This window comes from Ammospiza caudacuta, chromosome 1 (genome assembly GCF_027887145.1).
Source record: "Ammospiza caudacuta isolate bAmmCau1 chromosome 1, bAmmCau1.pri, whole genome shotgun sequence".
Taxonomy (NCBI): Eukaryota; Metazoa; Chordata; class Aves; order Passeriformes; family Passerellidae; genus Ammospiza; species Ammospiza caudacuta.
In genome coordinates, this window is record NC_080593.1 from 34,423,606 (window position 1) to 34,447,346 (window position 23,741).

General features: G+C 47.3%; 2 protein-coding genes across 2 annotated transcripts; both read right to left on the minus strand.

Annotated features, from left to right (window-relative positions):
* Positions 1-2,613: 2,613 nt before the first annotated feature.
* Positions 2,614-5,731, minus strand: HOXA10 (homeobox A10). The gene is made up of 2 exons (XM_058805784.1): positions 4,912-5,731; positions 2,614-3,485 (listed from the first exon to the last, which is right to left on the minus strand). Exons 1-2 carry the CDS (start codon positions 5,729-5,731, stop codon positions 3,211-3,213), a joined length of 1,095 nt encoding a protein of 364 aa, XP_058661767.1. The 3' UTR covers positions 2,614-3,210.
* Positions 5,732-14,906: 9,175 nt separating this feature from the next.
* On the minus strand, positions 14,907-17,682 carry HOXA11 (homeobox A11). Its single transcript, XM_058812397.1, has 2 exons — positions 17,019-17,682; positions 14,907-15,541 (listed from the first exon to the last, which is right to left on the minus strand). Exons 1-2 carry the CDS (start codon positions 17,680-17,682, stop codon positions 15,309-15,311), a joined length of 897 nt encoding a protein of 298 aa, XP_058668380.1. The 3' UTR covers positions 14,907-15,308.
* Positions 17,683-23,741: the final 6,059 nt, after the last annotated feature.

Here is a 23,741-nt window from a genome sequence, read left to right on the forward strand (position 1 = left end):
CCCGCCCTCCTTCCCTCCGCGGAGGGTGCCCCGCTCCGCGGCCGCGGCGGCGCTGGCTGCTGGCGGAGGGCCCGGCGGGAGCCCGCCCATTGCCCGCGGTCGCGCTGCGAACACAAAAGGCGGCGGTGGCGGCGACGGCAGCGGGCCCGGAGAGGTCGCTGTTGCCCGTTCCGCCGCCGCGGAGAGCCCGCACTGCAATCGTGATCGTAACCGAGGCCTTGCGGGCCGCGGGCAGCCCCGGGGTAGCGGGCCCGACGGCGGAGGCGCGGAGCCGGCCGAGCCCCGAGCCAGGCTCCGGCAGCACCGGCCTGCCCAGCGCGGGGCCGAGAGCCGCCGGCGGCGCGGAGCACCCCGCCGCCCGTGGGTGCGCTCCGGGCCCCAGTTTTTGATGACGCCTGCAGTGGGGCAGGTAGATTTGATCTCTCCCCATCCCCTCCCCCAGGCACGCTTTCAGGTCTTTCGGTTTTTAATACATCCAGATTGAAAAATAAAACAGCCGCCCACCTCCCCCCGGCCCCCGGAGCTCGACCCACGCCGAGCGGAATGCAAAAACGCACCTGACCTTGAATGCAGCCAACGAGATATATTAAAAACCCGCAAGCAGGCAGGGACTCGCTTAGGAGCTAGCTAACCTTGAAGAACTTGTCAAGCTTCCCCCCTCGGCTGCCGTGTTTATCTGAGGAATCAAAGGAGGCTCCGCTGCAGATGGGAAACAATGGCATTGGGACTTGACGCCTAGAGTTCACTTCAGCGCTAAGATTTCTTCGGGTAGAAAGGACCCTCGCACCAAGCATACCTGGTGATGATATCAACTGAAGTAATTAAGGCAGTTTCGTGCTGTAGAGAGAAAGGTGGAGCCCCAACAACATGAAACTACCTAAACCACAGAGCAGTTCTCAGGCGCTAATTATTACTTTCCCCATTGCCGTGGTCCTTAACGCAAGGATCCCGCTACGAAAATAAAACCAGAAACGTGACTAAAACATGCCTCTCGCCCTCCCGCCCACCCCGCCGGCGCCCCTCCGCGCCCCCCGGCCAGCCTCGGGTGGGTTAATGAAAACAAGAGTAAAATATAATAACAACCACCCACACACACGCGAGCGGGCAGCTTTCGCCTTTCCATGCAGATGTAATCGGGGGAAAAAGGGCCGTGCACGACGATGTTACATCACGAAAAGCTAACGGCTCCCAAGAAACCAGCCCGGGTTCAAAGTCTGTCCCCCCCCTCCTCCCGGCATACATATACCCTTGCAAGGAAGCATTAGCTGTCTCTTTTCTTCCAGCCTTCCTTTTGCGTTCCCTTTGTGCAAGACCCTGTTAGCTAAACATGCAGCAAGGAAAAAAGGATGCAGAAAAAAAAAAAAAAAAAAAAAAAAGACAAGGGAAAAAAAAAAAAAAAAAAAGGCAGCCTGTGTGAAATAAGCTCTTCCACATGCAGCCAGGTAGGGAATAGCCTTGTCTGGAGGGGCCCGCTGGCAGGGAGGCGAGGCTGGCGTTCCCCCCCCCCACCATGATCTCACCTTTACGATTTCTTCTCAGCCCTGAGATAAAGCTAGAATTTTGTCAACGTCCTCTGGAGTTAAAAATGTCCGCACACTTGTAGGTGTTCGATTAACAAAAAGGAAAAAAAAAAAAAAAAAAAAAAAAGAGAAGAAATATATCGTTTCCCTACCCTCAAGAAATAGTAATTTGCTTCCTCAGTCTATGCAGTTCCTCAGTCAACTGAAACCACTCGTTCAAGACAGCAACAATCCAGATATACTAGCAAGTCATAAAACTGAACAAAAGCCGACAAACCTTAGAGCACCATCGCTATATGGCCCAGACAAATTACGACCGTCTAGGTAATATTTAAATAGATTCCTAAAGTAATTGCAGGGGGTTTAGGCAACTATTCCTGTTGTAAAAGTTCTCGAAGACATAAAGTAGAACCTGAGGATAAACAGTCACAAAAAGAGGTAAAATTAAAAGGATTCATTCCACGGTTTTTTTATTCTTCTATGAGAACATAAACATCGTCTTTTTCACGCACAGCAGCATTACAATATTAATTTATTCCGATTTAAGGTAAGAACTAGATATAGCTAGAACTAACATTTATAATAACGATAGAATGCATTTGCTTAAAACAGTATCGGCATTTTAATAATAATAGACATTTATCCATATCTGTATTTATAGCTTTTCCCCTTCTTTCTCTTTTTTTTTTTTTTTTATTTATTTTTTAAATTTTTTGACCTATATGTTTGACCCTTTAATGAATGTAACTTCACAGTATAAAGGAAGACGAACATATTCTCCCTCGCAATCTCAGACTCTGGCTCAGAAAGTCCATCTGATGTTCAGGATATATACTTTCAGTGAAATTAGTGAGGGAAAAAGTGACTATTTTCTTTTCAAGGGGGAATTTCTGTGTGCTTGTCATGCGTTACCAATGGTAACGTTATATATAGACACAAAAGAAAATCACCAAATTCACATATTTAAGCAAAACTAGATTAAGTAAATATCTACAACCAGCGAGAGAAATTCAGAGGTAAGTATAATAATTTAGTCCATGAGTAAACCGAAATCTTTTATACCTTTAAAGAGAAGATATTTCATTTTCCTGGCCAAATTTAAAGCTGTAATATTGGCTTTTAAGGTAAAGTGTAAAAAAAAAAAAAAAAGGAAAAATAATTCCTAACACCCGTTCCCGTGAAACCCTTTTAAAGGATGCCTGCATTTCATTATTTTAAGTCCCGCTTTTCGAAGGAAAAAAGGGGGAGGGGGAGAAAAGGCAAACAGAGAAGGGGAAAGCTCCCAATATATAGAAATATGGCAACACTTAAATTCTTCATTGTGCAGCTACGTACAGTCCAAGTTACAGCACTTATATTTTAAATGAATGCACCTTTAACTAGGATTGTTTACTTTTCAGAGAGACAGATAGGGAGAAACATATTTGCAGCTCCTGAAATGGTATTTTTGTGTTTCAAAGCTTAGAGGAAACAAATTGGCCCCGGGAAAGGCTGAAGGAAGAGGGGAGGTTCACACACGGCATTTTGTGCTTTAGCGTGACTTTAATCCGCCCACCCCCCAAAGTAGCTCTTAAGAGGTTAAGGACATATTGAGAGCGCCTAAAATCGTTAATCCATACAGGTGCGGATGAATACAGCCTAGGAAAATGATACTGGCTCTTTAAACCATAAAGATGTGTTTATAGGTTCATCAAGAGAAATTAAAGTTGGCTGTGAGCTCCCGAATCCTATTCTCTCTGTTCATTTTCTTCAGTTTCATTCTGCGGTTCTGAAACCAGATTTTAACTTGTCTGTCTGTGAGGTGGACTGTGCGGCTGATCTCTAGGCGACGCTCACGAGTCAGGTACATATTGAATAGAAACTCCTTTTCCAGCTCGAGAGTTTGATGCTTGGTATAGGGGCATCGTTTCTTTCTGCCACTTTTTGCCGTGAGCCAGTTTGCTGCATTTTCTCCTTTTGAATTGCCTAGTTTTGAGAAAGTAAAAAATGGACGTTACCATCGGGTAGGAGGCAGAGAGCTGTGGGGGAGAAGGAAGGAGCATCTGTGCGTGTGCCTGTGTCTGTGTGTGCGATAGGCTCGCTCCGCCAGCTGCGGAGAACTGGAATGTGGGGTGTCCTTGAGGGAACCGAGAGCTTCAGAACGGTTTCCCAAAGGTTTTGGGTTTGTCCGGGTAAGAACTGCCACTGCTCACAAACCTCCGGACAGCCTCTGGCGGGGCAGCGTGCCCCGGATTGTAGTTTATCTCCGACCCTCCAAAACGAGCTCCTACCCTCTCCCTGTCGGCCATTCCGAGCCCTTTGGTACTGGGGGCAGTTGCTGAAGGGCCTGCAGTCTCATTTCCTTCTCCCCAGGCACCTGCTTCCAAAAAAACAAAGCCTCCGGATCCGGATTTTGTAAGCGTGCTACGGAGGTGGAAAACAAGGTGAGCTGGGGAGCCGGAGCCTCCCTGCCTTCAGCCCCTGCCTTTCCGGAGAGCCTCGCCATGGCCTTCTCATTTCCAACCATTTCGGGAGAGAAAAAATGCGGTCATAACAACAATAAAAACGTTTTGGGGTGATTTCTATCAGTAGAACTGACTGGGAAAGAGGCAACACCAATCCCTTGATGGCTCAAGAGTGGTTAGTGGTTTGGGGTTGGCTCTCTAACAGTTTTTCGCTGACCCTTCTTTTCTTTTTTTTTTTCCCTTTTCTTTAAATGCTACTTTCCAACGAGCCGCCTAAAAGGAATAAAAGGGCGTCCGAAAGGCGGACGGAGAGAAGCTCCTGCTAAATCTGCCGTCCGGGGAAGGGGAGCTATTTTTTGCCATGGGCACACGAAAGGGAAATAAATAAAGAAAAGTATAAATAACAGCTCTGTTATCTAGTGTAGATGCTGAAGGATATTCGCCGTGCATTCATCAGTCTAATTTGATAGCAGCTCATAGATGGCACATTTCAGCGCGGTTGTTATTCCGAAAAGCATTCTGGATCGTAAAATATAACTTACCGCGTTAATAGGTTTATTTATTGGCACTGCCTATTGCTTATTTTGGATGCTTTACAAACATCTCTGTTATCTGGTAGGCACCTTCACATCACGGGGGAGAGATTGATCTTGTTTTTCTATATATTTTAGCAGCATGCAGGCTAAAGTTGCCCATAGCGGAGGCTCTAAGGGTTTTAAACTATAGGATGGACATTAATTTTTACGGCAACCCCATGCCCGAATATTACAAAGTTCAGAAGGTCAGTCTGAGCAGCGCTTCTTGGCAGCCCCGCGGGGCAGCTGGGATCCTCCTTTCGCATTTCAATGCCACTATGATCCTCAACGACTATTTTTTTTCTTACTTTCTTTCTTTTATTTTTTTCTCCTTAATCATCACTACCACCATCATCATCATCATTCGCTTACCTACAGGCTCTTTCTCTGGAGAAGCTTTGCTGCTCTCTGACGGAGCTGGAGAGAGCTCCTCTGCGGTGGAAGATGAAGTCTGAGTCTCGTCCTCCCTCTGGGAGACGCACGCCAAGGGGCTTGGGGAGCGCTCCTCATCCTCCTTCCTCCCCGGCTCCGGGACGGGAGGCAAAGATGGAGGCGTCTGGAAGCGGCCGGGGGGCTGCGGAGGGAAGGGGGCAGCCCCGGCTGGCCCCGCGCCGTAGCTCTTGGAAGTGCCATAAGCCTGGGAGAGGCGGAAGTAGCCCGGGACGGGGACCCCGCCGCCGCCGCTGGCTGCGCTGACCTCGGCGCTCAGCCGCGGGAAGGGAGCGAGCTCGGTGGCGGCCGAGCCCTTGGGGCATTTCTCTGAGTCATAGAGGCAGTAGGAGCTCTCCTCCTTAATGCTCGTAGCGAAGGAGCACGAGGTGGCCTGCTGGCTCTCCGGCTCTTCCATGCGACAGGACCGGGGAGGATCTAGCCACACTTCCATCCCTGACACGTAGGAGTGCGAGTTGGGGACCATGCTTTGAGAAGTACCTTCATTGCGTTTGCCCAGAACGGGGAAAAGTCCGCAGCTTTGCAGCCCGTAGGACAGATCGGACGCCTGTGGCAGGTAGATCCCACTGTTGGGATAGTAGCCGCCTCCTCCTCCGCCTCCGCCTCCTGCTCCCGCCGCTTCCCCTCTGCCCGAGCTGATCAGGGAGTCTACCAAAAAAGAGTTTGCAGCCGGGCTCTCGGAGCATGACATTGTTGTGGAATAATTTGGCGAAGGGAGCAGATAGCCCTTTCTGGCTGACATTTCTTGTGCAAAACATGCTGAATATGATGAGAGATACCCCCGCACCACGGCAGGCGCCCGCAGCCAATGGAAGCCCGGGCCTCCCCAGCAACCCCTCCCCGTCTGGTTTCGTATGCACAGAGCTGCTCTCAGGTCGACCTCTGAATTTGGAAGATAGATGTATATTAATGTGTAATATGGATTTCCATACACACGGGCGCGCGCACTTCCACCATATGGGCGAGCGCCTGCGCCCAGGAGGGAGCCGCGCTCCCGGGAAGGGGAAGGGGAAGGGGAAGGGGAAGGGGAAGGGGAAGGGGAAGGGGAAGGGGAAGGGGAAGGGGAAGGGGAAGGGGAAGGGGAAGGGGAAGGGGAAGGGGAAGGGGAAGGGGAAGGGGAAGGGGAAAGAGAAGGCTGTGCTGGTACTGACTCCAAGTTTGCTCCCTTCTTATCACACACGCCGCTATAAAATAGCCCGGCGGTCCTGATGTTTATTATACCTAGGCTGAAGCCGTGTCCAGATGAAGCTTTTACTATCGCTCCTCTCTCCCCGTGGTCGGGCTTTCCAGCAGCAATGCCTGCTCACCTCCCTCCGCAGCTATGTGTCACACGAAATTAATAAAGCCACGGCTCGCCCGGTGTTTTATGCTCAGCCTCTGCTCATTTTATTTGATTGTCTCGTTTTTTTAAGAAATAAAAGACGTGTTATTGTTTATCACGGATCATTGGAAACCGTAAAGGGGCCTGGTGCCTCCCGCGTTAAACTAGCGAGGAAGGGGGCTGCTTGCAGCCTAACATCACCGCCACGACGCCAGGCTGGGCTTAATTTTCCTGGAGATAAAATGCTCGCCGCTGCGCTGAGGAATCTCTTAGGGAGCAATGCCACTCTGGGAGGATTGATTGTGCGGTTGCAGCTTCTAATGCTTTAGTTAACGCTGGATTCTTAGTGAGGTCTGATTACCATTTAAAATATAAAGCCAGACATATGTCACAGAAAGAATCCAGACGCGAGCAGTTCAAATGGATCCTCGCAGGATGCTGCGCACCGTGTTTATTGATGTGTTTATATTTGGACGATCATTTTTATATCTCCCCTCCCTCCCGCTCCATTTGGGTCTTTTCACTTTCGCCTCTTCAAAAGCATCGTCTCCGTTAAGCAATGCACTAAATAATAGAAATAAGAGTAGCTAGATAAATACCGAGATACTAGACAGCCCGGTCCAGTCGATATGTAATTGTGGCGGAGGTAGCAGACAGAGAGCAGACAGGCAGGGACGCAGGCAGAGAGACAGATAGATTTCGTAATGAAATGCTTAATGATTACTTGCTTTCACTTCCATCATCTCTCGCTTATGCCATTTTGAAGTCGCCTCACTGCCTGGGCCGCGGAACAAGGGCACTTTAGTTCAAGGGGAGCCTGAGGCTGCCCAGTTCCCGCTGCCCATCCCTGAGGAGCATCACTCGCTCCTCTCTCCCGCACGCCGCCGGGAGAAGCACCATCGGCCGCTTTCTGCTTCCAGCAGGTCGGGCGGGTGAGAGCGGCCGCCGACCGGGCGTCATCACCGGCCGGGACCAGAGTCCGTGCCGGGCACCGGTGCTGGGGCCGCTGCCTGCGGGGAGGGGTGTGCCGGAGCAGGCTCGGCGCCCCGAATTCCCCGGGCCCTACCCTCGGCCTTCGAAACCCCCAGGGAGCCCTTCTTCCCCTCGCCCCACGGATCTGTCAAGACCCACGTGGTCTCGTCCCGCAATATTTGCCTGCCACGGGGAAAAGCTTTTTTCCACAGCGTGACATTCCCCTGGAGGAATCCCTCCTTGCGGCAGGAGGGCAGTGTCCCTTCCCGCGGGGCCCTCCCCAGCGTCCCTCCGCGCCCCCGGGAAGCGCCAGGGCAGGCAGGGGATGCTACAACTTTGGAACACCCATAAAATCTCTGTGGAAAGGCGCCTGATTTTTCCAGCGTGGTGGGGCGAGCATCACATCGCGGTTTCCTTCTGACCGGTGACAGGGGCAGATCTCCCAGCCTGTAGAAGCCCTTCGAGTTTTTTTCCTTTCCCGCATTTCCTCCTGTGACATTGTTTGTGATTTCCCAACCCGACTAACTTCGGATGTGTTAATGTGCGATGGACGAACCCTTATCAGATTCCTATGAGGGCCATATCATTACTAACAAAATTAATACCACATAAGGAACTGGTTTATTGGCTGGTATACAGGAAGGCTATTATCAATAGGCTTAGCTTCATAAATACAGATCTAAATAAAAAGAAACGTGAGCCCCAGCGCCGCCTTCCAAATACATTTCTCTACACAAGTCAGGTATAAAAATTACTCTGGGGAAGTCTGCTCTTGCGGTATGTTTATTTTGCATTTGCCAAATTAAATAGAAACGGATTGCAAATCTAAAAGCCATACGGAACCGAGGAGAAACGCTTGAAATCATTCCAAACCTGTTTTTAAAATAAGCAGCTCCCTTTTAAAAATTGGATTAAAGTGAAGGAAAGTACTATAAGAAGTACGGTGCAATCTTCGTCAGCCGAAATGACTGCGAGTGCATGGATGAGACGCGAGTTGGCTTCTCCTCCCTCTGCGATCTAGTGCCGGGGAGTCAGACAAAAAGCACAGAGGCCGGTGAGAATTTTGGAAGGTGTTCTTTGGCCTCCCCGATTAGGTTTTGCAGCAGTGGGTTACCCCAGCCCGTGTCAGGTCCCGCGGGAGCTGCCGTGGGCTCCTGCGGTGACCGCAGTAAACGGAGCCGGTTTGATGGTCAAGGCACCGACCCCGTCTAGATCATGAACTCAGCTCGGCGCTGCATTATCTCCGCTTTCTTTAATCGCTAACAAGGCCAAGGCAAATAGTAACCAGCATCATCAAACCCAGCGAAGTAAAACTAATAATGTTCACTTGATTCGTAACTATAAAAGATAATGGTCAATTCTGACTAAACTGAGCTAATTTGGCATGCGCTGAGTGCAGCTACTGCGTTACCAGCGCTTAACAATGCGTCCCTTGGAACTTAACCCCTATTTAAAAGAAATTTTAAAGAATATTGTGGACGCCAGGGGACGAGAATTACTTTCTTTTTAATTCTACTTCTGTAAGTAAAGCTATCCGAGGGTCTATAAAACCGAGCAAATAAAATTCTGATAAATATCAAAGCCAGCGAGAAGGTGTTTTCGTGGAGAATCTAAATTCATGGCGTACATAGACAATACTATCAAAATAAAATTTTATTGATCTAAGAAAAATATAATAGATGCATTAATAGCGTCGTTAAGCCGTTTTATTGGTTGAACTAAAATTAAAACCAAAAAGGGAATAAATAAAAACCGACAGCTCAGCCTAAGCAAACTCTGACTGGAAATCTCAAAACGTATCGTGTTAAACCGTGATTTATCTTTTTATTATTGGCCCGTATAACCCAAAAGATCAGCGCTGTTAATCCAGAGACGCATTTTGCGAGCTAATTAAAATATGCTTTTATTTGTAGACATGGGCAAGCTGCAATTTGTGAAAACGTAAACGGCCTTGCAGTCTGTGCGGGAGTGCATGCGCCGCCTATCTGAGAGTACAGCCGTGGACTGCATTTTATACAGCTCCAAAAATTAATGCGATCAGACTATAGTTATTTAATATTGGAACTGTCAGCTCCCTGGAACGTGTGTGTGTGCCAGATTCCTCTTTTTTCTTTTTTTCCCTTTTTTTTTTTTTTTTTTTTTTCTGGATTTGCTCCAAAGAAGGCGGATTTCAGACAGGAGGTTTAGGAACAGCGTCTGTGCCAAGTTAGGTGACAAATGACGGCCCCACTAATTTTATCTTTACTAGAAATTCTTTCACGCTGGTGGTGCTGCTGGGGAGGTTGGCTTGTTTTGGCGGATTATCTCGTTAAAAATTAGGCTGCGATTTAATTTTATTCCAGCCATCCGGAGGCTTGCTCGCCTAACTATGTTTTATATTATACATGTATCGTTTTACTTATTTGGATTAGGAACATATTTTGCAAGTAATTCTGACGAGTTTCAAATGCTGGTGTGCGGCAGGACAAAATACACCCAAACCAATTCATTAGGGCTTTATTTCCTCGCCGTTTTCCGGCACTGACGAGAACAACGGGGCTTTCTATTGTCCAGAGAGCCCCAACCACCATGCAGAAGCAACAACGGTATCGGGTTATATATGTGTGGGGAAAATATTCCATGCCCAAGTCTGTCTTTTAAGTGCGCCCCTTCTATTGCCAGAGATGCACCGCACAGCTCTATTAAGCATTTGAAACTGTAGCCTTTCTCCTTTTTTTGTGGCTGTCTTCCCTTTAAAGAAGTTCTGAATCCATATAAATTTTTTTTTTTTGGTTGCGGTATAGCTTGGCTGTCAGACACACACGTCGGCCAGAAGTTTCGATTTCAGCACATTTAATGAAAAGATCGTGACCCAAACAAAAAAAAAAAAAAAAAAAAAAATATATATATAGACAACAAAACACAAACCCAATGAGCTTATGAAAAAGCCTCCCAGGGGTTTGGATGTGGTATGTGAGCTGAAGTTGAGTACACGATTAATTAAACACAGTGTAGACACTGAGCTGGCTTCCACTCTTCCCTCCAAAACACGCAAACCCAAATAATGTGAAATAATAAACAGTTATTGTAAGAAACAAGCTTGTTTTTTTAAAATATTATCCTATGACCGCGGCCGTCAGTAAACAATTCGTAACCAGAGGGCGCTTTAACTGCTGCTGGGGTCCCTTTGATTTATTCAGCCAAGTATTGAATGGGACAGGGAAACAACAAGGGGAAAAATAAATATTTGATCAAATATGTGGAGTTTAACTTGACTGGTGTAAAATGAAATGTTGCAAAGGGACCCTCAAATCTCCCTGCTTCTCACGTGGCTTCTTGCGTCCTGGCATGGCTGAGGGAAGTCAAAAGGGATCAACATCCCCGAGCTTTTAATGGAGCATCTTTGATGAAATCGATAGGTTCCAATAATCATCTGAAACTGCTCTCTGTCGACTGAGCATGTGCTTTTAACTACACTTGCAACAGTCCCCTGGAAGTACAATTTAAAAAATACCGCAGGCAACAGGCATTATATACATAGAAGATGAAGGATAAAATCATATTTTAATTTTTTTTCGGACAGATATTTTAAACTCTGCCCTAAGAAACATGTGTATTAAAGCATGTAGCCAAACCAGTATCTTCTCCATACAATACCACCTTCCCGCCCACCCTTCTCAAATGGAGACATAAGAAAAACATGTGAAAATTTTATGGGCATGGAAAGTAACCTGGAGTTAGGGGTACTCGTAGAGAGGATAGAGTTTCAAAGCTACAATCCAGAGCAGCCCCGAGCACATGAGAATGAGTGACTATTGTTTGTTTACAGCACATGTGCTGAGAGAGAAAGAAAGAAAGAAAGAAAGAAAGAAAGAAAGAAAGAAAGAAAGAAAGAAAGAAAGAAAGAAAGGAAAGAATCGAAGTCTAAATCTGGTCTTGCACGAACATTGACTTAATATGCAATCACATAAACAGTTTTTAGCATAAGTATGTCAAAAGTTGTTTACCACAATCTGTGTCCAGCTGCAAGGAAGCAGACTACCCTTTAAAGTTACCAAACGACCCTAACTAAACTATAGTTCAAGACTAATAAGATCGTCAGAATTGTCTGTCATTTGCAGACTGTGTTGCCATAGATCTATTTGATTGAAGACACCTACTGTTCCACACATAAATGTCAAGTTTCATAATATTTCCAATGCTACACTCTCTTTTTTTTCTTCTTCTTCTTTTTTTTCTTTTTCTTTTTAATAAGTGGAAGAAAGCTACAAGTTACTCTGAAAAAATATTTCCAGATAACGTGGATTTTCCACGTGGCTGGCCAAAACTAAGAGAAAATAAAAGGTCAACTGCAGCTTAGAAAGTCCCTTCTATATTATTTCACATCCTAATCAGCAACTTTTTGCATCCTTTCCCCTCCCTGCGGTTCTGTTCCGCGGTGCTCAGCCGTGAGGGCAAGGGCCACCCCACATGGCAGGGTACCATTCCGGTCACCGCGCACTCCTCGCCGCTCTCCATGCCGGATAGATGTGTAAAACACTTACCTTCGCGCATTTCCTAACCCAAAGCCCAGAGGCTTTAACTCCACCGAGAAGCCCCAGCGTCTCCCCCCTCCCCCGGCATCCCGAGCGGCTTTTTGTGCAGCGGAGCCCGGTAAGTGCAATAATTACCCGTGTGGCTCCAGGGATGCAAAGTGAACAAAGGCCAAGATTTTCTTTCTTTCTTTTTTTTTTTTTTTTTTCCCTCTCCCTTTGCAGGGCTGCTCCCCTTGCCCCGGGCGGCTTTGACATTGATCTGAAGATCGCCATCTTGTGGCAAAGCAGCCCCTAAACCGCGGCCGACGTCCGCCCGTCCGTCCGTCCGTCCGTCTGCCCGCCCGCCCTCACGCCGGGGCCCCGCGGCAGGACGGCGGGCGGGCGGGGGGACGGACAGACGGACGGCGGCGGGGAGCGATGGTGGCTCACCTCCCGGTGTAAAAACCTCCGGGCGCGCCTCGGCTGCCTTTAGAGCGATGCGTTTGGTACAGGCGAGCGGACGAGTCACGGACAGTTTTTATGGCCGCAATGTCACAGCAACACAGAGGATGCGATTTTATTGGGCTAGGAAATCCAACCCCGACCACAGAAACTCCATGTTTTTACTGTCTCTAGGATTGGCTCTGAATACCAGTTAATTTTTAACCAGGAAAGGAAGCTTGCAGGCTTAACTTTCATAGCCATTCAGCTCTCCATCCGTCCCTCTATCCCTCTCTCACCGTCTGTCCATCCATCTGTCTGTCTCCTTTTAACTGGCATTTCCCCTTGCATACTAGACAAACAAACAAACAAAGTCCCCTCTTTTCCCCCTCACTTTTCAACATTCCCTTTGGGTAAACGTTGTCTGGCTGGGTGGCGGTGGTCAACAAAGGCCCAAAGTCAGTAAGTCCTTCACCTCAAGGTTATGGGTGATGTCCAAGCAATACAGAAGTTCAAAGCCAGTAAACAATGCAAAAACAGAATCCACTTTCTTCTCCTGGTTAGGATGAGGGTCAACATCAAAGATTCAAATACTCTCCTCAAAACACATTCCTATCTCAGCTATTGTTTGGTGTTTGGGGTTTTCTCCCCCCTGCCCTCTCCAACTTTCTCCCTCCAGCCCTCCTCCCCCCGCTGCCCGCCTCAGTCCACCCCCTCCCTGCCTTGGAGATCAAGGACAATTTCAAACAGTCCATTTCCACCACGCTGCCATGCGGATTCTTTTCCCCAAAGACAACAATTTTCTTAGGGCTCTCAAATTCTGGCCACATCCATCAGCTGGCTTGAAACTTCCCTTTGGTGCCAGCTTATAAAACGCGTCCCAAATGCTACCGGCAGGCATTTCTCCTGGACACACGCGGCGGGGAGCAAGCGGCAATGGCACATCCAGCCCTGGAGCACAGGACCTTGCCCCGCCGGCGCTGGCAGGAGAAGGAGAAGGCCTAACACGTAGCGAGCTATGTACACACTTAATTTTCCTTTTCCTGTGACCCGCTGGAAGTATGCTCAAACAAGCCCAGGTTCACTTGTTAACTCCAGAGTCGAAGATTTAACGATGAAGTTCACAAAAGAAGAGTAATTCACCCCAAATGGCCGAAGAAGGTCACGAGGAATTTCGGGTCCCAGAGTTACATTGGAGAAAAGAACATGCAGTAACGTAACACCAGAGTAAAAATATAAAGTTTCCTTTTTTTTTTTTTTTTTTAATTTTATTTTCCTTGTGCGCTGTTCCACTGTATACATGCAACCAAATACTTGCGCATATTAAAAGAAAACTGTATATACATATAGATGATACAGATTGAAAACAGTGACGTCATATAAAGATATTGCATTTTGTGAGTTGTGACAAAGAAATTACATCCATTTGGTAAAATTTATTAGTCAAAAACATTCTTATCACCACTTTGTTGCACATGTAAAGAAATCCCACACCCTTTAGCCCCAAAGGAACAATAAAAAAAAACCAAAAAAAACACCACTGAAAAAAAACCAACCAGGGGAAAAAAAAAAGGGCATTCGAACAAAATAGGTCATGGGTTCTTTTTTATTATTTACAAGTCTTGTAAAACACCATTCCTGTATGAAATATACATTCAGATATTCTCAACAGCAAATTACCTCAACGATAGAACACGGTATCCTTTGTAAACTGATATAGAATTTTAAATATTTTCCTTTCTTTTTCCTCTTTTTTTTTTTTTTTTTTTTTTAATTGCATTTTTTCACACTTTGGTTCCTGCAGGGAAATATATATATTTATAGATATTTAAAATAAGTTCAAACAACTCTCCATTCTTTGCATATGTCGACTGGGCGACAAAGTAGAGCTCATGACATTTAAAGTAGACAACAACAAAATTACCATATTTACATTGTTTGGCTTCTGTTTAAACTCCTCACTAGTCACCTTTAAACGAACATGCAATAGAGTTATTTTAATCATCCAATGTTAGTGCATTGCACAACTCCAAGTTTCAATTAAGTGTTGTGTGGTATTTGCTAAACTGTCGTTCTCCACAGGTATTTCCTGAAGAAAGTTTGTGAGCCAGAAGCCAGAAGGTTAGTTTCCTTTAAGGAGCTGTTTCTTTTAAAACGCTGAAATTCACACTCTTTTGCCGATTTATTTTTAGTATTTGTATATGATTTGTCTCCAAAAAGATGGCAACGCATAGTCTGTTGTCATAAATAAAACAAGAGCTAATTAAATTTTTCTAATTTTATTTTTAGTGATTGTTTCTTTACGACATATGGCGAATTTATACCTGATTTTTAAAAGTAAAGAATTAATTTTTTTCATTTCGGTCTTTTTTCCCCTCGCCCCCATCCCATCCCACACCCCCAAAGGAAACACTACTATAACCATCACTACATCCATATTACAACTACTCGCGGTTGGCCCCAGGAAGGTGTGGACATGACATCCCCCCTTTCTTTAGTTCTGTTTGTATGTGTGTGTGTGTGTGTGTGTGTGTGTGTGTGTGTGTCTCCGTCCTTCAAATCTTATTTCAAACCCATGAGCAATGGAACACTGCCTCCAACCCAGACATTTTCCTAAGGAAGAACAAAAGATTATTTCTCAGAGTTTATATTCTGCAGTGGTCCTGGTTGGGTGAGCTCGACCTGGCGATCTCCAGACAGATGTTGCACAGCAGCACAGGGGCGAGGAAGGGCCGGGGATGGGCGAGTCCGGGGATGCAGAAGGACCGTCCCCGCCCGTGCCTGCCGAAAGCCGTGGCAGGGTGAGCCGCAGTGCCTGGAAAGGTAAGAGGTATGGATTTTGCACTCAGAGGTGACGTGCACGTTTAGAAATGGATCCCATGTGTGTCAAAATCAAATCGATTCCAGTTGATATGTAAATACATATATAAAAAATCATCATCGCAGTTCCAGAGAAGGTTTACGTGTGTGTAAAACCTTAGATTCTTCTAGTCCCGTCAGATACACACCTCCTTCCTCCACGTAACCCCGTGGCTTGACCTTGTCAAGGGCGAAATCTGAATTTAATCTCGTCTTGAAAAACGCTATGAGTTTTAAAGTAGTGGATTAGCTGAGTAATATTGTAATCGGTCCCTGTTAATTTTTTTTTCTTTCATTCTTCTGTTCTGAAACCATATTTTGACTTGACGGTCGGTCAGATTGAGCATTCGGGAGAGCTGGAGGCGTTTCTCTTTGTTTATGTAGACACTGAAGAAGAACTCCCTTTCTAACTCTCTAATCTGGTATTTGGTGTATGGGCATCTCTTTTTACGCGTACGTTGTCCACCTGTGGAGCGAAAAAAGGCAGAAACGTTTGAGACCCGGCGGTGGCCGGCGGCGGGGGCTGAGGAGGGACGGGGGTACTCCCAGGGAAAGCACGTTAACGTGGAAAAGACGCGTTTTGCCCGCTCCGGGGTGGGAGCCGGTGGCTCTGGGGCTTGGCGCCAGCCCTCCGCCGTGGCGGGTGCGTGCGGCCGGGCCCGGAGCCGCCGGCCCAGCCCGGCCCCCGCGGCGCCGCGGGCCCGGGAGCGCGCAGGGAGAAACCCCCGCCGAGAGCCGCGATCCGGCCGCGCTTCCTCCGCGGGGAGGGCAGCTGGAGGAAAGAGCGGTGGCGGGGGGCTCTCGCGGATTTCACGAGCCGGAGGAAAGCCTTTGTGGGCTGCTCGGCCGGGCGCCACCCCGCACGGGAGCTGCCCGGGGAGCAGCCATCACCTGGCCGCCTGCAGCGGGCGGGGGGGCCCGCGCCCAGCCCGCCCCGAGCCCCTGCCCGCCTGCACCGAGCCCTCGCTGCCCGGCCTGATCCCGTCCTGCGTCCCGAGCAGGGGAAAAACCCCTGAGCCCAAGGCTGAGGCTGCTCCCTCTCCCCCTAGCCGGCTATTTTCAAGCACGTTCTCCACCGCATCGAGGTATTCTCCTCTCGATTAGCCATTACGGTTTTAAAGTTCATTAAGCAGAATATAAAAGGTTTCAAGGTTCAGGAGCTCTTTACATTAAACGTAGCTGCTATCCCTTTAAAAACTTCCTTTTCTGGTACAGTTCATTGTCGAGGTATTTTTTCCCCCCGGCCGTATACTAGCTTTGCCTTTTAAAAAGCTCACATAAAAAAATCAGACTTTGACAGATTGAATAACAATTGTAAGTAACAAACTGTTGGACAGAAGGCAACACGTAATTGCCACAGTGCCTTAGTAAAATGGCTTCCTTTAGACAAAAAGGCCAGCTTTAGGTTAATTTGCTTCTTTTAATATATTGCTACAGTTCAGGCTGCTACTTTATCTGTTAAACGCTATTCTAGCGCAATCGTTAAAACGGCGAGGGCTTTGAATTCAGCTCCTAACTAGACTTCTGGTGCAACACATGGCTTTTATAAAATCACTGGATTACATTGATATCAAAGGAGTCAGGATCTCCTTTTTTGCCGAATTTACAGGCACAGAACGAACGTTATTATATTTTCAAGAGCTGACCACGGAACTGGTTTTTTATTATTATTTTTTTTAAAAAGCAGAAAAAAGAAAAAAAAAAAAGGAGAAGAAAAAGGAAAAAAAAATTAGGCATCCATTGCCCGGTGGGTATTTCACGGCCAATTTCAGCACTAAACACGTGATCTCGCCTTTTATAACAAAGTTTTGTTGGGGGAAATCTAAAGGCCCTTCATAAACCTTATATGCTTATAAAACAGCATATAAAAATTTAACAGCGGCGGTGCGCTAGATTTCAAGCTGCCTTTGCTAAAAGCGCTCCGGCGCTGCCTTTATACGTACTGGAACTGCCGGATTTCTCCTCATTGTTGCCGGAAGATGACTCGGGGCTGCTGCTGCTCTCCGGCCGCCTCCTCTTCTCCTTCTCCGCCGCCGCCGCCGCCGCCCTGCCGCAGCCGCCCTCCGAACTTGAAGTTGCCGCCGCCGCCGCCCCGGCGGCCGCGGGCGCCTTCTCGCCACTCTTGTCTACCGGGTAGTCCGCCGAGGCCAGGTTTTCCGCCGTGCCATAAGCCGTCTCGAAAAATTGGTCGAAAGCCTGGGGCAGGACCCCGTTCCTGCCCACCGTGCTATAGAAATTGGAGGAGACGTTGGTGCTGGGGTGGTAGACGTTAGCTGTGTTTTTGCCGAACATCTCGCCCATGCTAGCAGTGTTGGTGGCAGGCAGGCAGTCTCTGTGCATGATCTCCTCTGCGGAGTAGCAGTGGGGCAGATTGTTCCTGGGGTGCCATTTACTGGAGGGATCAATGGCATATTCCCTGAAGGTAACTTCTCTCACAGGTTGGACCTGGGGTAGGTTGGAGGAGTAGGAGTATGTCATAGGGCGAGAAGACGGGGTTTGGGGCAAAAAAGAAGGGAGGCTGGAAAAATCAGGACCCGAGACGTAGTAAGTACAACTTGGCAAATACATGTTAGAGGAACAAGGAACACGCTCATCAAAATCCATCATTAGGGCTACCTCGGCTTCTCCGCATTAGCTGAGCTTAACATGATTCTCTAGCGCAGCTGCCCCTTTGAAGCGGATCCGTGAAGTAAGGGATGGGGAGACGTAGGCTGACGTGGAGAGCTCTCCCGGCGGCGCAGGGAGGTGCGGTCACGTGGCCCGACGTTGACATTGACGAGCGGCGGGCCCGGGCCCCGCTCCCTTTGTGGCCGTCGCGGGGGAAAGCAACAGCTCGTCGCCAGCGCCCAGGGGCGAGCCGAGCGCAGCTGGGCCGGGGGGGAGCCCGGGGGGACACACTGCCGCCCTGCCACTGCCCCGGCTTAGCCGCCCGGGCCCTGGCACCCTCTGGCTCTGCAGCAGAGAGGCTTATCAATTCCCCCCGGGGTTAGGTGAGACCTTTCTGTTTGTTTGTGGGCTTGCTGGGGCGTTCGGCGGCTCGCTGGCAGGCTCCGAGAAGGAGGGCACCGTAGTAGAGATGCACGCAAGCTTTCTTGTGGAAAGCCGCTTACGAGGAGGAGGAAAACGCTCCTGAAGAAAACGTCTCCTTTTCCCCCCCCTTTTTATTTTTTCTCCTTTTTTTTTTTTTTTTTTTTTGATCGGTTTGAGCTTTCCCTCCTCCCCCCCTAAAAAAAAAAAAAAAAAAAAAAAAAAAAGAAAAAAATAAAAAAAAGCCCTCACTCTTCAGGGTTTTTCTGGAAACCTTACGAGGAAGAATGTGCCAGGGTCAAGTCTTTACTGATTTTCATGGTGAATAGATTACATGCTTGCATTCATGTTCACTTCCGAAGCGCTTAGTGTCTTCCTTCCCTTACTTACATATTAACCTCAAATACCCCGCGCGGCTTCAGCCAAGCTTTACTGGAGGTAGTTAACAGTGTCGGGTCCCCGGGACGCAGGTTTCCCCTCCTCACCCTCTCCAAACCATCCCTTGCCCCAGTCGCAACGCCAGAAAGCCAGCAAGCCCTTTAAAGTGCAGACCACGGAGCTAAAGGCTGTTTGCTGATCTCTCCGCCTCAACTCTGCAACTAAATGCTTGAAAAACCAGTGGATATTGGGCTACCCCAGCTTGATAAATACTCCGAGTTTAATTGCCAGAAGCCTAGTTAAAATTATTTGACATACTGTTAACCCGTAGGAACAAACTCGCCGTACCGAGATACTTTCCTTTTAGCTTTGTGTCGTCGCTGAAGGCTGACACCCAGGGAGACCTATTTTAAAAACCTGGTTAAACTTTTACTATTGTTGCATGAAAGGGATGATATAGAAAGCGGATTGTACAGGGGAGAGACGAAAAAGTACTTTTTCTGCCAATAAAAATGCACACCCCTCCGAATGTGCAGAGCCAAAGAAAACACAGAAATACGCCAAAGAATACAGCACCTTTTGAGGCACGGACATCCCTAAGCTCTCGGAGAAAGTATTTTTTTGCTCTTCTGATGTTCGATTTCAGAAAAGAAATATTTGAGTTCCGGCTGGATTTTATCAAAATAGAAAAACAGGGTGGCAAACGGCTATTGTGAAGTCGGTACTCTTAGGAAATCAGACGTAGCTCAAGATCCGTGCCCCCGTGGACTTGGGAGGCTAGTGGAAGGGAAACGAAAATGTTAGGGAAATAATATTTGGATTTCCCCCCCTCCTTCCTCTGCAGTGCTGTGGAAGTATTTATATATCCGGAGAAAGTTCTCTACTAAATTCTGGAGATCCTCGGTATTTAAATGTCAACATCGATTTATTTATTTATTGCTTGCCTTATCGCAACCGACTAAATAACAAATCTAATCATGTTATGCAGAGAGAAAATATTCTCATTATGTATTTCCCCTACATTATAGTTAACTATTGCGTTTGAATTCAAGCTGTAAATTCAAGATTATCAAGTAATTACTTTGTAGTGGAGTAAACTAATTTATTAGCATTAATGTTTATATGCCTTTTTCTTATTTTACAAGGGTTACCCTTCACAAATCAAATGCTCCGGACGTATCCCTGTAATGAACTCTTTATTTTGGTTTGCTGCAAGAACTTCTTATGCTTACTGCACGTCTGTGAGCTGAACTTGAAATTAATGAATTAATCTTCCAGCTTGACATATTTGCTAGAAAGTGGATGGAAAAGGATTGCATGTCGTCAAAACCGCTAGCAGAAGACTGCAATGTCGTTTAGGGATTGTAAAAAGGTTTGGGAGGTTTGGGGGCTTTCCCTCTCTCTCCCTCTTAATTTCTTTTTTTTTTTTTTTTTTTTTTTAACTTGAGGTGGGGAGGGGTGTGCCAGCGCTCTGGTTGGCTTTTTCCTCAACGCTGTAATTTTGCTCGCATTTACTTTCCCCCGTTTTTTTGCAGGGGGTGGTCGTGGTGGGGTGGTGGGTGGAGTGGACTGGGGGGTCGGAAGCCCTCTCTTGGTGTCCGAGCATTGGTTATTTCCCCTGTACACCCGCACCGTTCAATTCCGTCGATGAAAACCTCTCCCCACACCCTGCGCACACGCAGACACTCCTCCCTTCGAACAAAAAGGAATGTATAAGGATTTCAGTGACTTTGAGATAACAAAGGCGCCACCATTGCCGAGCCTCGCCCCGCCTCTGTGTGATGGCAAACAAATTCTTGCACTTGTATTAGGGCTTTTAAGGCTATAATTGAACACGACGCGTCTAGGGGAACCGAAAACAGTTCTAGACTGACCTGCGGTTTTATAGCACTTTGGCAGTCAACTTCAGCTTGTGCCAGAGCAGACATGACAGAGCTGCCCAACACTTAATCGCGGGACGCCACCTCCTCGGACTCACTGCAGCCGCCCTCTTGCATTTCAATAAATTTCAAACCTTGGGGCTAGAAATGGGGAGCAGAGCTGGCACAGGTTTGTATGGGGCTCTTTGCCGCTCCTCTCTGCAGCGGGGGCTGCGGCGCCGTGCGAGGCTCGGCGGTGCCAGAGGTCGGGGCTGCCTCTGGGAAACAAAGGGAAATTAAGGCAAGAAGGGCGAGAAGGCGACTGGAAATAGGAGCGTGTGTGTGTGCGTGGGTGTGCGTGTGTCTGGGCATATATGTGCTTGCACAGCATGCACACGTGCAGCCCCGATGCCTGTTTTTGGATCGCTCGGGCTCTCTCCCCCACCTCTCCAAAGCGAGCTGCCTGTTTCTCTGCAAGCGGGTTTGTAACGCAGGGGGACCCCAAAACGCCTCCGGGTGCCGCCTGCACAGCAAGCGGGAAGGGCGATGGGGAAACCGAGGGGGGCACAGCTCGTCTGGTAGCCAGTAGACACCCAAGGCACAGGCTGTTCTCTGCTTTATTTGCTGTTAAGTGAAACAAGAGATAATGTACGCCTAAAGTCCCGGAATGTGTGGGTAATTGCAGGGAGCCTGCTGTTAAGTTGCTGTGTTCAGCACAATTATCAATGTTGATTATTTGGTCTAATGTTGAATTGCTCTTTTAATACAGTAATTGGGACTTCCGCGTTGAGGAAGGGGGAAAACCGAGCCTTCCCCTCGCTAACCTCACTGAGAACAACATAAACAAAGGCAGGCATTTCGTTTGGAGAAGCAAAATGCATTCGTTACGCCTTCCCATGTATTTCGACCGGATTAGAGAGGGTAAAACCGCTCTGAATTTGGAACCTCTGCCGCAGGACGGTTTTGCAAAGGAGAAGCGTGGCCAAGAGGTGGGGAGACTCTTACCCATAGCTAAGCTAAACAAAGGGAGGAGAAAAAAGCTACATCTCTTCTTCTTGGGAGGAATATAAACAGAACTAGGACGCCTCGATAGTCTAGCTTTTTCATATACAGATGGTGTGCAAGGGGAACTGTTTAACTCGCTACTGCTTCTCCAAAAGGTCAAGTTCTATTGTATCTAAATTGTTGTCTTTCTGTACCGGGCTCTGCTTGGAAAATATTTGAAGCCGACCATTTACCTTGCCAGTAGGGTGGGTGCCTCTAATTAACAGGAGGAACGTGTGCTAGAAGGAATTTGCGTCAAGAGGAGCTAATTAAAATATTACAGGATCGCTGGCTTCAATCTCTGCTGCTTCTCTCGTACAGGGAGGGTGAAGGGTATTACCACTCGAGCAGGAGAAAATATCTAAGGAGTTAGGGCAGTGTTTTGTAAAAGTGAGGGTTGATTACAGTCTACAAAGGCTTATTAGAAAACGTAGCATTAGGGAATTTGAAATGTCGCTGCCAACAAAAAAAAAACAAAAAAAGCGCACCGTCTTTCCTCCTTTACCAAAGCAAATAGGGGCACAAGGCGATAATTCGTCGCAAAATTTGCCAGGAATGCAGCTTCAGAAAAACCTGTTAATTATTTGGATTTTAAATATCTCGGGCTCAGAAGTTCTTAAAAGGCATTTATTTTCTGTTTGCCATTTTGTCTGTTATGGAAAAAAGCTATAGGCATACTTCTCCTTTTTTTTTTTTTTTTTTTTTCTTTCTTCTTTCTTTTAACTAAATATGTTTCCATAAGATTGCAATAGAATGAAGTGCTACATTAGCTAGCTAAATAATTTAAATAATAGGTGAATTCTTGTATGTACTTCTGTATGTGTATATATCGATAAGGTGGAAGCCCCGTACTGTGACATGGCTCTTTATTTTCCAAAACGTGAGGCGACGTGGTTGTGATTTTGGTAGGAAACTGCAGAATACGTGTAAAGAGAACGAGCAGATGTAAAGAGGATTCAGTTTAATTCTGACTCTTTTTTTTTTAATTTTTACCACATTACATTATTTCAGGGGCTTGAACACCTCAAAAGGCTGCACTCATCTGGCTAGAATACTTTAGATTAATTTTTAATATCAATTAGCAAAATCCTTTCCTCTGTCACCCTCTGTCTGTCTTTTTAAGTTGCTGATATTAAGAGGGTGAATGGGTATTTTTCCTACCAAGCTTCCCGTCTAGTTTGAATTTTAGGATTCAGCAACTACGGACCTACGGAGATATACTCGTTGTTGGCCGCCAATCGTGATATTTTGCATCCCTTTGAGCTGAAGAACATCCGAGGGCTCTCTGATAGCAGCAAGTAGCCGAAATATTGCGGGCTTTTTTTTTCAGGAGAGGAAGCTACTTCTAGATAGAAAACTTGGTGTTTCGGCAGCTATTCTCTTGCTCACCAGCAGACGAGCGGTTTGCTGCTCTGACAGCCTCCCGGCGCCTTCCCAACGCGCGGGGAGTCTCTCGCAATGTCGCGTCTCCTCAAACCCGGTCTCCCAGCCCGGAGCTCCGGGGTCTGGGGGCTCTGCACACCTCTAAAATGTTTACATTTGCTAGGTTCGGAGCCTAGTCCCGAAAGACAATGCTGCGGGGTTTGGCAATCAGATGGTCGCAGGAAGAGATTTCCTCAGACCAACTAGTGTACCAGAAATTGATTGACTGACGATGCTGCTATAAATGTCTCTTTTTCTCGCCCTGAGCACTCTCGGAGGCTCTCCCAGCACAAGAAAACATACACACAGTCACTTATTTCCCCCCTCGTCCGTCCAGATACAGGTGCAAGTGACTTCTAGCAAACTTCGTCTGCGGGAGAGGGGTGTCTAGAGCCAGCGGCGGGCTCTGAACTGGGGCGAAAGCAAATTTCCTTGGTAATAATGCGCAGGTACAGAAAAGCAGACACTTTCCACCCACTCCCACCCAGACCCACAAAGCGCCGTGTCCTCAGCACCGTTTGTAGTGAGCAGGTACCAGTCCCCTTTCGTGTCAATGTATTTTATGAAGAATTAAGCAGAGCGGTTTAGGGAAACATCCCCAGTGATCCCTTGAAAGTGAGGTGCTAGTAATCGACAGTTGTCCCTGCGGACGGCCGTATCCCAAGCGATGTTCCCATGCAAAGTTCACCCGCAACCGAGAGTGCCGCTTTACTCAACACATTAAAAAAAAAAAAAAAAAAAAAAAAAAAAAGTCCGCCAAAACATTCCCGTGTCGACTTACATTTAAAAGTATTGCTAGAATCGATGCCTTGAACTTGACCTTAGATTTGTTAATCCAGGAAATATATTCACCGAGAGGAAAAAATAATCCTATCGCGTTTGCCTCTGGCAAACGAGCATTTTCTGCCTACCGGTTCATGATATAAACAACGCACA

Coding starts and splice junctions, on each gene's coding strand:
- HOXA10 (XM_058805784.1), bottom strand. CDS start 5,731: ATGTCAGCCAGAAAGGGCTATCTGCTCCCTTCGCCAAATTATTCCACA. Junction 3,486..4,911: donor TCCAGAGAAAGAGCCTGTAG/GTAAGCGAATGA, acceptor TCTCAAAACTAG/GCAATTCAAAAGGAGAAAAT.
- HOXA11 (XM_058812397.1), bottom strand. CDS start 17,682: ATGATGGATTTTGATGAGCGTGTTCCTTGTTCCTCTAACATGTATTTG. Junction 15,542..17,018: donor GGAGAAATCCGGCAGTTCCA/GTACGTATAAAG, acceptor TTCGCTCCACAG/GTGGACAACGTACGCGTAAA.